Here is a 15,238-nt window from a genome sequence, read left to right as displayed (position 1 = left end):
CTATATGTCTCTATGTGTATCTATATATCTCTATATGTGTCTGTCTCTGTGTATCTATATATATCTATATGTCTGTCTATGTGTATCTATGTATCTCTATGTGTATCTATATATATCTCTATATGTGTCTGTCTATATGTGTATCTATATATCTCTGTGTTTTATGTCTATATGCGTATCTATATCTGTGTGTCTACATCTCTATATGTGTCTGTGTCTATATATGTATCTGTGTATCTCTGTATATCTCTATATGCATCTATATGTGTATGTGTATCTATACGTCTCTACACATACACATATCTATGTGTGCCTGTGTCTATATATGTATCTGTGTATCTCTGTATATCTCTATATGCATCTATATGTGTATCTATACGTCTCTACACATACACATATCTATATGTCTCTGTGTATGTATATGTCTCTGTGTATCTATGTCTCTGTGTATGTATATGTCTCTGTGTATCTATGTCTCTGTGTCTTCTAATGTCTATCTGTCTCTATGTATCCATATGTCTTTTTATGTCTCTGTGTGTATCTGTATCTTTATATGTATCTATATGTATTTATAAATATGTATCTGTCTATATCTTTCTATATGTATCTATATGTATCTGTCTCTATATGTCTTTGTGTATCTATCTCTTTATATGTGTCTATGTGTATCTATATATTTCTACTCTGTATGTATCTATATGTTTCTGTGTCTCTATATGTGTATCTATTTATCTCTATATTTATTTATTTATTTGTTGCATTTGTACCCCACACTTTCCCACCTCTTTGCAGGCTCAATGTGGCTTACAGTACATCATGGATAATGGAAATAGGGAGAGAATATACATTTGGTTTACAGAAGGAAATACATGATATTGGTATAACAGAAGACGTTATAAGACATTTCTGGATATATTTGGGGATTTTTACATATGTTGATCTTTGTGGTAGATCTTGTCAAAGAGATAAGTCTTCAGTAGTTTGCGGAAGCTGGTCAGTTCATAGCTCGCTTTCAGATTGCGTGGCAATGCGTTCCAGAGTTGCGTGCTCATATAGGAGAAGGTAGATGCATGCATTAATTTGTATTTTAGACCTTTACAGTTGGGAAAATTAAGATTAAGGAATGTGTGAGAAGATTTTTTTTTGCATTCCTGGATGGTAGGTCTATTAGGTCTGACATGTAGGCTGGGGCATCACCATGGATGATTTTATGAACTAGGTTGCAAACTTTAAATGTGATGCGTTCTTTAAGTGGGAGCCAGTGTAGTTTCTCTCGTAGGGGTTTCGCACTTTCGTATTTTGGTTTTCCAAATATTAGTCTGGCTGCTGTGTTCTGGGCTGTTTGGAGTTTTTTGAGTATTTGCTCTTTACAGCCGGCGTAGAGTGAGTTACAGTAGTCCAGATGACTGAATACCAATGATTGTACCAGATTGCGGAAGACAGTCCTTGGAAAAAATGGTCGTATGTTTTTTAATTTCCACATTGAATGAAACATCTTTTTGGTTATGTTTTTCGCATGATTCTCAAGTGTTAGGTGTCGATCAATGGTAACTCCCAGAATTTTTAGGGTGTCCGAAATTGGTAGATTTAGTTTTGGTGTGTTGGTGGTGGTATATTTATTTTTGTGTTGTGAGGTGAGTACTAGGCATTGGGTTTTTTCTGCATTAAGTTTCAACTGAAATGCATCTGCCCAGATTTACAGAGTTATGTTGTTACAGAACATTAGAGAATCAAGAGAAGAAGAGTGATATATTGTTCATTGCAGGTTATGGCTTTGTTGTGTTGCAGAGTTCAGTTACTTAAGTTGGATCAGTAGTGTATGCCCTTTCGAACAGTTCAGTCTTAAGTGATTTCCGGAAATTGAGGTGATCCTGCGTTGTCTTTATGGCTTTCGGTAATGCGTTCCATAATTGCGTGCCTATATAGGAGAAGCTGGATCCGTAAATTGATTTGTACTTGAGTCCCTTGCAGCTAGGGTAGTCAAGATTTAGGTATGTTCGTGATGTTCTAATTGGTTTTCTGGTTGGTAGGTCTATGAGATCAGCCATATAACTCAGGGCATCGCCATAGATAAACTTGTGGACCAGGTTGCAGATTTTGAAAGTAATACGTTCTTTGATTGGGAGCTAATGCAACTATGTAGACACCCATAGGAATATTGTGGGCACCTACACAGCATGCGCTAACAGTTAGTGCGCCGTTTATCGAATCCTGGGGATTGTGTGTAATTTTAGGCTATGAGTAGATTCAGTAAATAGTGTATCTATATATCTCTATATGTATCTATATGTCTGTGTGTCTATATGTGTTATATATTTCTACTCTATATCTGTCTCTATATGTGTATATATTTCTACTTTATATGTATCTATATATTTCTAATCTATATGTATCTGTCTCTGTGTATCTGTATGTCTCTGTGTCTATATGTGTTATATATTTCTACTCTATATCTGTCTCTATATGTGTATATATTTCTACTCTATATGTGTATATATTTCTACTTTATATGTATCTATGCCTCTGTGTATCTGTATGTCTCTGGGTATCTATATATGTCTATATATTTCTGTGTATTTATATATATGTATATATCTATATATATCTGTATGTATGTATCTATATATATGTGTATATATTTATATATATCTATGTGTGTATGTATCTATCTATATATCTGTGTGTATGTATCTATATTTCCTTGTCATCAAGCAGATGAAGCCATTACGTATAGGTTGTGTCCATCAACCAGCAGGGGGAGATAGAGAGCACTCAACTTTTCTCAGTGCCTCATGGCCAGCTAGCTCCACTGCCTCTTCAGTATTCTCTATCTTCCCAAGCAGGGTGGCTGCAGCTTCTTCGAGCTCCATCAAAAATCTGCCTGGGGATGGCGCCTGGCTTGCCAGTTGTTAGCCGGGGTGTTAGAGGCTATAGCAGCTTCACTTTGAAGGCACATAGGTCAGCCCTTTCCCTGCTTTACCCATGCCCCCGTGGATGTGGACATATTAGCTTGCAGCTTCACTTTGAAGGCACATAGGTCAGCCCTTTCCCTGCTTTACCCATGCCCCCGTGGATGTGGACATATTAGCTTGCTTTTCCCTGTCCTTTCCCACTCAGTGGATGCAGGCACATTGGTTCGCCTTTGCCTGCCTTTCCCACTTATCTGAGCCTCCAGAGTTTTTTTTATTTACCTCTTTTGCCTCTGCTTTCCTCACAGTGTTAAAAAAAAAAAAAAAAAAAAGAAAGAAAAGAGGTTTTTTTTTCTTGAGATTCTTCTGCAGGACCGGAGCTGTGATAATCGGTCTAGTGAGGTAAGAGTGTTTTGTGACTCCTCCGGGGTGGGCCCGCGATCGGGACGTTTTTGGAGCGAACTGCCATTTTTGAATTTTACCGCCGTTTTCGGCGATGGCTGCAGAGACTGTAAAGCGCTGTTCTCAATGTGGCAAGTGCAAATAAGCAGCGGGGCTCTGTAATTCGTGCTGTACAGATGGTAGAGCCGGCCCGAGCATGGCGAGCGGCGATCCTTCGCGCTCTGAGCTGGTAGCGGACGCCATTTTGGATTTTCCACATGGCGCGGCCTCCGTTGCGACGGAGAGCCCTGAATCCGGGGGGGGGGGGGGGTGGTCCTCTGAGTGAAGCTAATAATAGAGCTGATAGCCCTGGGCAGGATCCGGGCGGTCAGGGAGCGGTTTTCTCCCCTGATTTTGTTTTAATGCTGCATAGGGCGTACATGCTTAAAAGAGCTCTTCCACAGGGATCTTCGGACCCTCTGCCTGCCCCCCCGGTGGATCCTGGTCTTTTGGAGTTGGCTTTGCCTGTTTCTTATCCTCCTGATAAACGCAGAAGGGCTATGAGGATTCTAAGGGGTCTGGCAGAACTTCTTGGGCTGAGGAGCCAGAGTCGGGTGCAGAATTGCCACCGGAGCTTGATGATCCGTCTGCGGTGAGGATTTTCCACCGCGAGGAGCTGCCAGCGCTTATTTCAGATGCCTTACAAGCCCTCTCGATTGAAGATCCTGGGAGTGGCACAGCCTCCTCGGTTAATCCAAGGATGGCTAGTACCAGAAAGCCTGCTCGAGCCTTTCCTTTGCATGACTCCATCCAAGAGCTAATTTCAGCTCAGTGGGCTGACCCCGAGGGACCTTTGAAGGTTGCCAGGGCTATGGGGCAATTATACCCTCTGAGTGAGGAACATTTGGCTCGCTTTGCAATGCCTAAAGTGGATGCCCTGGTCACGGCTGTGACAAAGAGAACTACCCTCCCTGTTGAAGGAGTTGTTGCCCTGAAGGCTAATCAAGACCGCAGGCTTGATTCAGCTCTGAAGCGGTCCTTTGATTTGGCAGGTCTCACTGTTCGGGCGTCTGCATGCAGTTGTTATGCTGCTAGAGCCTGCCTGGCTTGGTTACAGCAGGCAGTGGAACAGCCTGGTGATGGAGCGGAGACCTTATCTGTAGTGGCTCCGCGGATGGAGTCGGCCTTGTCCTTTTTGGCTGACGCCCTTTATGATATGGTCAGAGCTTCGGCTAAACAAATGGCTGTAGCAGTGGCGGCTCGCCGCACTCTTTGGCTACGACATTGGGCGGCAGACATGGCCTCTAAGCAAAGGTTGGTGAAGTTGCCCTTTCAAGGCCTCCTCCTGTTTGGTGAGGAGCTGGAAAACATTGTTAAAGGCCTGGGGGATTCCAAACCTCAGCGCTTGCCCGAAGATAGGCCTCGGCCTTCCTCTAAGGGTGCGGCGGTACGCTCCTCCTACAGACCTTGCTTCCGTGAAGCTAGAAGGTACCGCCCAGGGCGTGCTGCTGGGTTCACTTTGTGTGCCCGCTTTCAGCAGAGAAACTCCTTTCGCTCGGACAAATGTTCCGCAGCTGCCAGTTCAAGGTCTGGAGTTCAGGGGCGACCCTCTCAATGATGGTGCGCCAGCCTCCTCCTATTTTCCTATCATTGGAGGAAGACTTACCCTCTTTTTCGAGGAGTGTGCCAAAATCTCCGCAGATCAGTGGGTCTTGGACCTGATCAGAGACGGATACCGAATAGATTTCGATGCCCCGTTGAGAGACGTGTTTGTGGAGTCCCGATGCGGTTCTGCCCCCAAACGGGCGGCGGTAGAGGAGACTCTGCACAGTCTGTGCCGGATAGGGGCTGTGTCCCCGGTACCTCCTGCCGAACACGGCTACGGCCGATACTCCATCTACTTTGTGGTGCCGCGAAAAGGTGGGTCTTTTCGCCCTATTCTGGACTTAAAAGAATTAAACAAGTCCCTGAGAGTGCGGCATTTCCACATGGAAACCCTGCGCTCCGTCATTGCTGCGGTACAGCCAGGAGAGTTTCTCACGTCTCTAGACCTGAAAGAAGCTTACTTGCACATACCAATTTGGCCCCCGCACCAGAAGTTTCTGAGGTTTGTGGTGTTGGGAAAACATTTCCAGTTCCGGGCCTTGCCTTTCAGCCTCACCACAGCTCCCTGAACCTTTTCGAAGGTAATGGTGGCAGTAGCTGCTTTGCTCAGGCGAGAAGGTATCAGGGTTCACCCGTACCTATACGACTGGCTCATCAGAGCAGACTCTGTAACAGAGAGCTATCAAGCTACAGCCAGAGTGGTCTCAGTACTTCAATCTCTAGGCTGGGTCGTCAATATGGCCAAAGGTCACCTGACCCCCTCGCAATCTCTAGAATATTTGGGGGCCAGGTTCGACACAGACTTGGGCTATGTATACCTACCCGAGCTAAGGCGGTGCAAGCTTCAGAATCAGGTCCGTCTGCTCCTGAGGATGCCCCGCCTGCGAGCTTGGGACATTGTCCAGCTGCTGGGATCGATGACAGCCACATTGGAAGTGGTGCCCTGGGTGAGAGCGCACCTGAGACCTCTACAGTATTCCCTACTTCAAAGATGGTCTCCAGTTTCTCAGGATTATCAATGCAGACTTTCTTGGCTCCCTGCGGCCCGACTCAGCATGGAGTGGTGGCTCTCAGACAGCATGCTGCGGCGAGGAATGCCGCTGGCGCTCCCCGATTGGTGTCTAGTAGTGACAGATGCCAGCCTGAAGGGCTGGGGCGCACATTGCAAGGGGAAGCATGCCCAGGGTCTATGGACACCCGAGGAGTCGGAGTGGTCCATCAACCGCCTGGAGTTGAAAGCGGTGTTTCAGGCGCTTCTGGCCTTTCAAGTGACCCTGGAAGGATTGGCTGTCATAGTGATGTTGGACAACACGACAGCAGTGGCCTACATAAAATCGACAAGGCGGCACTCAGTGCAGAGCACTGGCCGCGCAGGCCGAACAGATTTGCCACTGGGCCGAGCTTCATCTTCCGTTTCTGTCGGCAGCTCACATTGCAGGTCAGAGCAACGTGCAAGCCGACTATCTAAGCAGGCATCAGATCGATCCAGCGGAGTGGGAACTAGCAGATGAGGTATTCCTGCAGATCTGTGCCAAATGGGGCAAGTCAGTGATGGATCTTATGGCGACCAGTTCCAATGCCAAAGTCCCGCGCTTCTTCAGAAGACAGAGGGATCCTCGCTCTGCCGGGTTGGATGCCTTGGCTCAACCCTTGCCCCTGGGCTTGCTGTATGTCTTCCCTCCATGACCCTTGATAGGGTGAGTGCTCCTGCGGATTCGGCTGCATCCAGGAGAAGTGGTGCTCATTGCCCCGGATTGGCCCAGGAGGCCTTGGTATGCGTACCTCCGACAGATGCTGTTGGAGGCTCCCTTTCCGTTATCTCTGGTTCTGCACCTGTTGTCACAGGGTCCGGTGGCCACAGAGGACGCCTGCCTCTTTGGTCTTATGGCATGGCGACTGAGAGGGCGCAATTGAGAGGATAAAGGCTACTCAAATAAGGTAATTTCCACTCTCCTGCAGGCCCGTAAGCGCTCCACTTCCGTGGCTTATGCCATGATTTGGCGCCAATTTTTAGTCTGATGTGTTTCAAGAGCGCTTTCTCCGTTGCGGGCTCCTGTCTTGCCGATTTTGGACTTTTTGCAGGATGGTGTACACAAAGGCTTGGCCTATAATTCTCTGCGGGTGCAAGTGGCAGCATTGGCCTCCCTGCGTGGCAGGGTTGAAGGCGTGTCCAGATGTGACACGGTTTCTTAGAAGGGTGCTTCGGATCCGTCCTCCCGTGCGGGCATCTTGTCCAGCTTGGAACCTGGGGTTAGTATTGAAGGCCCTTCAGGGGGCTCCCTTTGAACCGCTTCGGTGTGCTTCAGAGAAAGATTTGACACTGAAGGCCGTCTTTTTAGTGGCTATTACCTCGGCGAGACGGGTGTCAGAGCTCCAGGCGCTGTCCTGTAGAGACCCTTTTCTGCAATTCTCAGAGTCAGGGGTCACGGTTTGGACCGTGCCTTCCTTCATACCTAAGGTGGTTTTCAGCGTTTCACCTAAACCAGCCTGTTTTTCTTCCCTCCTTTGTTGAGGAGGAGTTTCCAGGTTCATTTGGGCAGTTGCACCTTTTGGATGTGCGCAGGACTCTGTTGCAGTATCTGCGAATTACAAATTCTTTCGGGACCTCTGATCATCTTTTTGTGCTGTTTGCAGGTCCTCGCAGAGGGTCTTCAGCGTCTAAAGCCACTATTGCCCGTTGGCTCAAAGAAGCTATCTTTTCAGCATATCTGCTGTCTGGCCGGGCTCCGCCTGAAGCCTTTAAGGCACATTCCACATGAGTGATTTCCTCTTCCTGGGCGGAAACTGGAGCACTATCTCTTCATGAAATTTGCAGTGCTGCAACATGGGCTTCTAAGCTCTCTTTCGCCCGACATTACAGGCTGGATGTGGCTGCCAGGAGGGATGCGCGTTTTGGAGCACAGGTGCTAGCGCGTGGTATGGCTTGTTCCCACCCTATTTAGGGATTGCTTTGTTACATCCCATACGTAATGGCTTCATCTGCTTGATGACAAGGAAGGGAAAATTAGGTTCTTACCATGATAATTTTCTTTCCTTTAGTCATAGCAGATGAAGCCATGAGCCCTCCCTGTATGATTGTCTGTATTGCAGTGATTCTGATTTTAGGTGCTGTTCTTGTTTCCTGAAGTTATATTCCTTTCTTGGGGAGTCAGAAAACAGTCTTCAGGATTCTTGTTACAGTTATAGGAGGATGAGTTCATTCCCTCCAGTTCATGTTTTGGGAGGATGAGTTTATTCCCTCCAGGAGGATGCAAGTATTCCCTCCGTTTATACAAAGTGGAGGATGAGTTTATTCCCTCCAGGAGGATAAGTTCATTCCCTCCTTTTTTGAGTTCATGCCCTTATTAAGGGGCCATCGTTCGCTGTGAAGAAAGTTCGTTATTTCCATTGTGGTTTGCCATACTGCTTTGGAAGCTTCAAATACTGAAGAGGCAGTGGAGCTAGCTGGTCATGAGGCACTGAGAAAAGTTGTGTTCTCTATCTCCCCCTGCTGGTTGATGGACACAACCCATACGTAATGGCTTCATCTGCTATGACTAAAGGAAAGAAAATTATCATGGTAAGAACCTAATTTTCCCATATGTATCTATGTGTGTATATCTATGTGTGTATGTATCTATATATCTATATGTATCTATGTGTGTATGTATCTATATAGCTGTGTATCTGTGTGTATGTATCTATATATATATCTATGTGTTTCTGTGTGTATGTATCTATATATCTGTCTAGCTAGCTATATATATATCTATGCCGGATGCAAAGAACAAATTATCAGGAAACTTCAAACTGCCCAAAACACAGCAGCCAGACTCATATTTGGGAAAACGAAATATGAAAGCGCAAAACGCCTAATAGAAAAACTACACTGGCTCCCACTAAAAGAACGAATTGCGTTCAAAGTGTGCACCCTGGTTCACAAAATCATTCACGGGGAAGCCCCGACCTATATGTCAGACCTTATAGACCTACCAACTAGAAACACAAAAAGATCAGCTCGCACATTCTTGAATCTCCACTACCCCAGTTGCAAAGGACTTAAAAATAAATCCACATATGCTTCCATCTTCTCCTACATTAGCGCTCAACTATGAAATGCACTACCAAAGGCCAGAAAAACAAATCGCGACCTAACAATCTTCCGGAAACTACTGAAAACCAACCTGTTCAAGAAGGCATACCATGAAAATCCTTCCTAAATAACTAGATAACCAGACTTTACATGTACTAGACACAACTGAACTCTTTATACTAGACTGATAACCTTCGCTTCTACTAATGAAAATAATGTTATTTCTCGTATCGAATATGACCATTATATAGTTGATTAATTTTAAACTTCATTCTGTAATTCAGGTACTTTAATGCAACATCACTTTGTACTTTAATGTACCATTTATACGCCTAATGCAATACCACTTGTAATTCCTTATCCGGAAATGGCAATCGCCATTATGGCATAATGTAAGCCACATTGAGCCTGCAAATTGGTGGGAAAATGTGGGATACAAATGCAACAAATAAATAAATATGTGTCTCTCTCTCTCTCTCTCTCTCTCTCTATATGTATATATGTATATATATGTATGTATGTATGTGATTAGAAGTTTTAATAGATGTACAGCCCTAGATTAAAGCATTGCAAAAATAAGTATGTTTTTGGCTTGAATGCATGATTATTAATAATTGGCATAGGGCCCCTTTTACCAAGCTGTGGTAAAAGGGGTCGTGTGGTAATGTCGGCGCGTGGATTTGCTGTGTGCCAAGGCCCCCTTTTATCGCAGCTTTTAAAAGGTTATTAAAAATAAATTTTAAAAAAGAAAATGGCTGTGCGGTAAGTTAAACACTTCCAGCGCAGCCATTTATCTGTGGTAACTGGGCAGTGTATGGCACTGCCCAATTACTGCCGGGTTTGCCCCAGGTGCTAAAAAAAAAGAAAAATAATTTTTAAGTGCAGGAAATGGCTCACAGTGGGGATTGGGAACTACTGCTGGACCCCTGCAGTAGCCCGGTGGTAGTGGTGAACTGGTGCACAGCAAGCCAGCGGTAGGCTTAATGCACCTTTGTAAAATGGACCCATAGTTCAGTAGATCAGATGTTTGTATTTTTTTTCTTAATTCAAACAGATCCTGATTGAATTCTGTGCAGGTGGAGCAGTAGATGCGGTGATGCTGGGTGAGTACTAAGAAGTATTTTGTGCACTAGATAGTAAGTATGTTATAAATTTCTAAATTTTTCCTTAGTTTTCCTCCGGACCGGCACAGCAAATGACTGATGGGTTGTGCACGCTTTCCAGCAGGTGGAGACTGAGAATTCTGACTCTTCAGAGAGAGAGCCAATAAGAGCCCTTGCTAGGTTGAGAAAGATCCAGTATCAAGTGTATTCAGTCTCCATCAGGTGGAAGGTGATGAGCCCTGTCAGTCATAAATATATATGTATTGCCATACTGGGAAAGACCAAAGGTCCATCAAGCCCAGCATCCTGTTTCCAACAGTGGCCAATCCAGGTCACAAATACCTGGTAAGATCCCAAAAAAGTACAAAACATTTTATACTGCTTATCCCAGAAATAGTGAATTTTCCCCAAATCCATTTAATAATGGTCTATGGACTTTTCCTTTAGGAAGCCATCCAAACCTTTTTTAAACTCCGCTAAGCTAACCGCCTTTACCACATTCTCTGGCAATGAATTCTAGAGTTTAATTACATGTTCAGTGAAGAAAGATTTTCTCCACTTCGTTTTAAATATACTACATTGTAGCTTTATCGCAACCCCCTAGTCCTAGTATTTTTGGAAAGCGTAAACAGACGCTTCACATCTACCCGTTCAACTCCACTCATTATATAGACCTCTATCATATCTCCCCTCAGCCGCCTTTTCTTCAAGCTGAAGAGTCCTAGCTGCTTTAGCCTTTCCTCATAAGGAAGTGGTCCCATCCCCTTTATCATTTTTGTCGCCCTTCTCTGCACCTTTTCTAATTCCACTATATCTTTTTTGAGATGCATTGACCAGAATTGAACACAATATTCGAGGTGCGGTCGCACCATGGAGCAATACAAAGGCATTATAACATCCTCATTTTTGGTTTCCTTTCGTAATAATACCTAACATTCTATTTGCTTTCTTAGCCGCAGCAGCACACTGAGCAGAAGATTTCAACGTATCATCAACGACGACACCTAGATCCCTTTCTTGGTCCATGACTCCTAACATGGAAACTTACATGACGTAGCTATAATTCGGGTTCCTCCTTCCCACATGCATCACTTTGCACTTGCTCACATTAAATGTCATCTGCCATCATAGGCGGTCGGTGGCCCAACTGTTTGGGGAGGCTAAAGGGGGCGGGGTTAGGGGTGGGTCCAGGGGTGGAGCTTAACTCCATAATTGTCTGATAACACACAGAAAAAACAATAAAAATAAAAGTCACAATACCTTTTATTAAATTTAGATATTAGCTATGTATATGTCAAAGAATAAAGTGGTTGCTCAAAGCATATACTAACCACAGTCGCTCAACTGCAAAACAGTATGCACAACTTTGTGCAAAAACATACTCAGAACCTTACTGTACCATAAATATTACACTGGGCAGAACCTAATACACCAATATACCACCCATACGGAAAATGCAGACCGTCAACAATATGAAACAAGGGATCATAATATCATGATATGTGTAGAGCCACAAAACACCCTAATTCATGTTTAATGTGGGATAAAATGCCATAAATAAGTAAATAAATATAAACTTTTAATGTTGAGAACTTAATTCTGAAAGTGGACGTATTCCAAATACTATAATGAAAATAAAATGATCTTTTCTGCCTTTGTTGTCTGGTGACTTTGTTTTTCTGATCATGGTGGCCCAGTATCCGATTCTGCTGCTATCTGTCCTCTTAACTCCGTTTCCAGGGCTTCCTTTCCATTTATTTCTTTACTTTCCGCCTTTCTTCTTCATTTCTTGCCCTACATCCGTAAGTAAAAGCTGGGTCCTCCACAGACTTGACTGTCCAGTGGATCCAGCTTCTGCCTATTTTCTTCCTCCATGTGCAGTTTTTCTATCTTCCTTTTCCCTCATCTCATCTCCTTCCTCACTCTTCCCTCCCCTCCATCCATGTCCAGCAACCCTCCTCTCCCCTCCATCCACCAATGTCCAGCAACCTTTCTTATGTACAGTGCAAAATATACAGATAGCAGATTTTAATTCCCAAAGCTGACAAATTTCAATCAATAAATGGAAAATAAAATTATTTTTCTACCTTTATGCCTGCTAATGCTATTTTTCTAAGCATAGTATTCTCATTCTCTCTCTGTATCCCTTAGATCACTGTCCAGGGCCTCCTGTTCATTTGCCATGTTATATTTTCTTAATTTCTTCCACTCAGACATTGATTTTTTTCATGCTCATCTTCCCCCAATACATTTTTTGCCTCTCAAACTTTATCACTCTTTCTCATCCTCCAGTCTTCCAGCTCCCTTTTTTTACTGCTTCTGTATAGCTCTGCATCTCTTTCCCCACCCATTTCTAACATCTCCCCTCTCTCCTCTTTCCTTTCCATTGATGCCAAGCATCTCTCCTTTCTTCCCTTCCTTCTTGCCCTGCATCTCTTCCTAGTTTTCTCTTCCCCCTTCCTTCTTGCCCAGCATCTCTTCTTGGTTTTCTCTTCCACCTTCCTTCCTAACCAGCATCTCCCTGATTTCTCTTTCCACCTTCCCTCCTCTCCAGCACCACCCCCTGATCTTTCCTCCCACCTTCACTCCTCTGTGCCCAGCATGAACCCCCCATTTTCTTTCTCACATTTCTCCATGTCCAGCATGTCCCACAATCTCCCCTTCCACCATGTTCCCCGATCTTTCTTTCCACTGTCCATTCCCAGAATGTTCCCCAGTCTCTCCTCCCCCATTCCTTTGTGCACGGAATGCCCTCAAACTCCCCTTCCACAATATCCAGCATGCTCCTCCAATCTCTATTTCCTTCTTCCTTTTTCCCAATCTTTCCTCCCACCTTAATGTCTCACTCTGATCTCCCATTTCCACTTTTCTCCTTGCCAAGTATGTTCCGTTAATCTCTCTTTTCACCTTTCTCCATGCACAGCATGTCCTTCGATCTCGCTTCTACTCTCTCGTTATTAAAGCCTGAGGCGTTCTCCCTCTGACGCCGGCGAATCAGCGATGCACATAGCCAGCCTCAATCTGCCTGCGTCGGAGCGTCTCCCTCAGACGCGTCCCGCCTGTGCGTAAGACAGGAAGTTGAATTAGAGGAGGCGGGATGCGTCTGAGGGAGACGCTCCGACGCAGGCAGATTGAGGCTGACTATGTGCATCGCTGATTCGCCGCCGTCGGAGGGAGAACGCCTCAAGCCGAGACGAAGTGACCACGCGGATGGATGGGTGAGAGTGGGGTGGGGTTATGCAAGACTCGTGCGGGAGGGGGGAGGGAGGAGGCAGAGACCGCCGGTCACTGCAGCATTTTGGCGCTTAGGCGCCATCTCTTTTAAAGAGCAGTCCACGATTGGGCTCCTCCCCAAGCCTCCTATACAGGGCGCCTATGTCTGCCATTTAGAAGCCCAGTCTCATAAGGTCCACTTGTAATTTTTCACAATCCTCTTGCGATTTAACAACTTTGAATAACTTTGTCATCAACAAATTTAATTACCTCACTAGTTACTCCCATCTCTAGGTCATTTATAAGTATGTTAAAACGCAGCAGTCCCAGCACAGAGCCCTGGGGAACCCCACTAAATACCCTTCTCCATTGAGAATACTGACCATTTAACCCTACTCTCTCTTTTCTTTTAACCAGTTTTTAATCCACAATAGAACACTACCTCCTATCCCATGACTCTCCAATTTCCTCTGGAGTCTTTTATGAGGTACTTTGTCAAACGCTTTCTGAAAATCCAGATACACAGTATCAACTGGCTCACCTTTATCCACATGTTTGTTCACCCCTTCAAAGAAATGTGGTAGATTGGTGAGGCAAGATTTCCCTTCACTAAATCCATGTTGACTTTGTCTCATTAATCCATGCTTTTGAATATGCTCTGTAATTTTGTTCTTTATAATAGTCTCTACCATTTTGCCTGGTACTGATGTCAGACTCATCAGTCTGTAATTTCCAGGATCTCCTCTGGAACCTTTATTTAAAAATCGGTGTTACATTGGCCATCCTCCAATCTTCCAGTACCACACTCGATTTTAAGGATAAATTACATATTACAATAGCTCCGCAAGTTCATTTTTCAGTTCTATCAGTACTCTGAGGTGAATACCATCCGGTCCAGGAGATTTGCTACTTTTCAGTTTGTAGAACTGCCCCATTACATCCTCCAGGTTTACAGAGAATTCATTAACTTTCTCCGACTCATCAGCTTCGAATACCGTTTCCGGCACCGGTATCCCACCCAAATCTTCCTCGGTGAAGACCGAAGCAAAGAATTCATTTAATCTCTCTGCTACTTCTTTGTCTTCCCTGATCGCCCTTTTTACTCCTCGGTCATCTAATGGTCCAACTGATTTTTTTTGCAGGCTTCCTGCTTTTAATATATCTAAAAATTTTTTACTATGTTTTGGCCTCCAACACAATCTTTTTTTTTTTTTAAGTCCTTCTTAGCCTTCCTTATCAGTGCTTTGCATTTGACTTGACATTCCTTATGCTGTTTCTTATTATTTTCAGTCGGTTCCTTCTTCCATTTTCTGAAGGATTTTCTTTTAGCTCTAATAGCTTCCTTCACCTCACTTTTTAACCACGCTGGCTGTCATTTGGTCTTCCGTCCTCCTTTTTTAATACGTGGAATATATTTGGGCTGGGCTTCCAGGATGGTGCTTTTGAACAGCATCCATGCCTGATGTAAATTTTTGACCCTCGCAGCCACTCTAAGTTTTTTTTTTTTTTTTTTCACCGTTCTTCTCATTTTATCATAGTCTCCTTTTTTATAGTTAAATGCTAACGTATTTGATTTCCTATGTATACTTACTTCAAAGCTAATATCAAATTCGATCATATTGTGATCACTGTTATCAAGCGGCCCCAGCACCATTACCTCCCTTACCAGATCATGCGCTCCACTAAGGACTAGATCTAGAATTTTTCCTTCTCTCGTCGGCTCCTGTACCAGCTGCTCCATAAAGCTGTCCTTGATTTCATCAAGGAATTTTACCTCCCTAGCGTGCCCCGATGTTACATTTACCCAGTCAGTATCGGGGTAATTGAAATCACCCATTATTATTGTGTTGTCCAGTTTGTTTGCGTCCCTAATTTCCTTTAACATTTCTGCATCCGTCTGTTCATCCTGGCCAGGCGGACGGTAGTACACTCCTATCACTATCCTTTTCCCCTTT

General features: G+C 44.4%; 1 protein-coding gene across 3 annotated transcripts in view; it reads left to right on the top strand.

Annotated features, from left to right (window-relative positions):
- SLK (STE20 like kinase) overlaps positions 1 to 15,238 on the top strand; it is a 322,672-nt gene that overhangs the window by 41,188 nt on the left and 266,246 nt on the right. For all 3 annotated transcript variants that reach the window (XM_030202789.1, XM_030202788.1, XM_030202790.1), the window contains exon 3: positions 10,022 to 10,070. In XM_030202789.1, the coding sequence (XP_030058649.1) occupies positions 10,022 to 10,070 (49 nt within the window). The remainder of the gene's footprint in view (positions 1 to 10,021; positions 10,071 to 15,238) is intronic.

The sequence above is a fragment of the Microcaecilia unicolor genome, chromosome 5, assembly GCF_901765095.1.
Source record: "Microcaecilia unicolor chromosome 5, aMicUni1.1, whole genome shotgun sequence".
NCBI classification, from domain to species: domain Eukaryota; kingdom Metazoa; phylum Chordata; class Amphibia; order Gymnophiona; family Siphonopidae; genus Microcaecilia; species Microcaecilia unicolor.
This window is presented reverse-complemented; position numbering and strand designations above follow the sequence as displayed.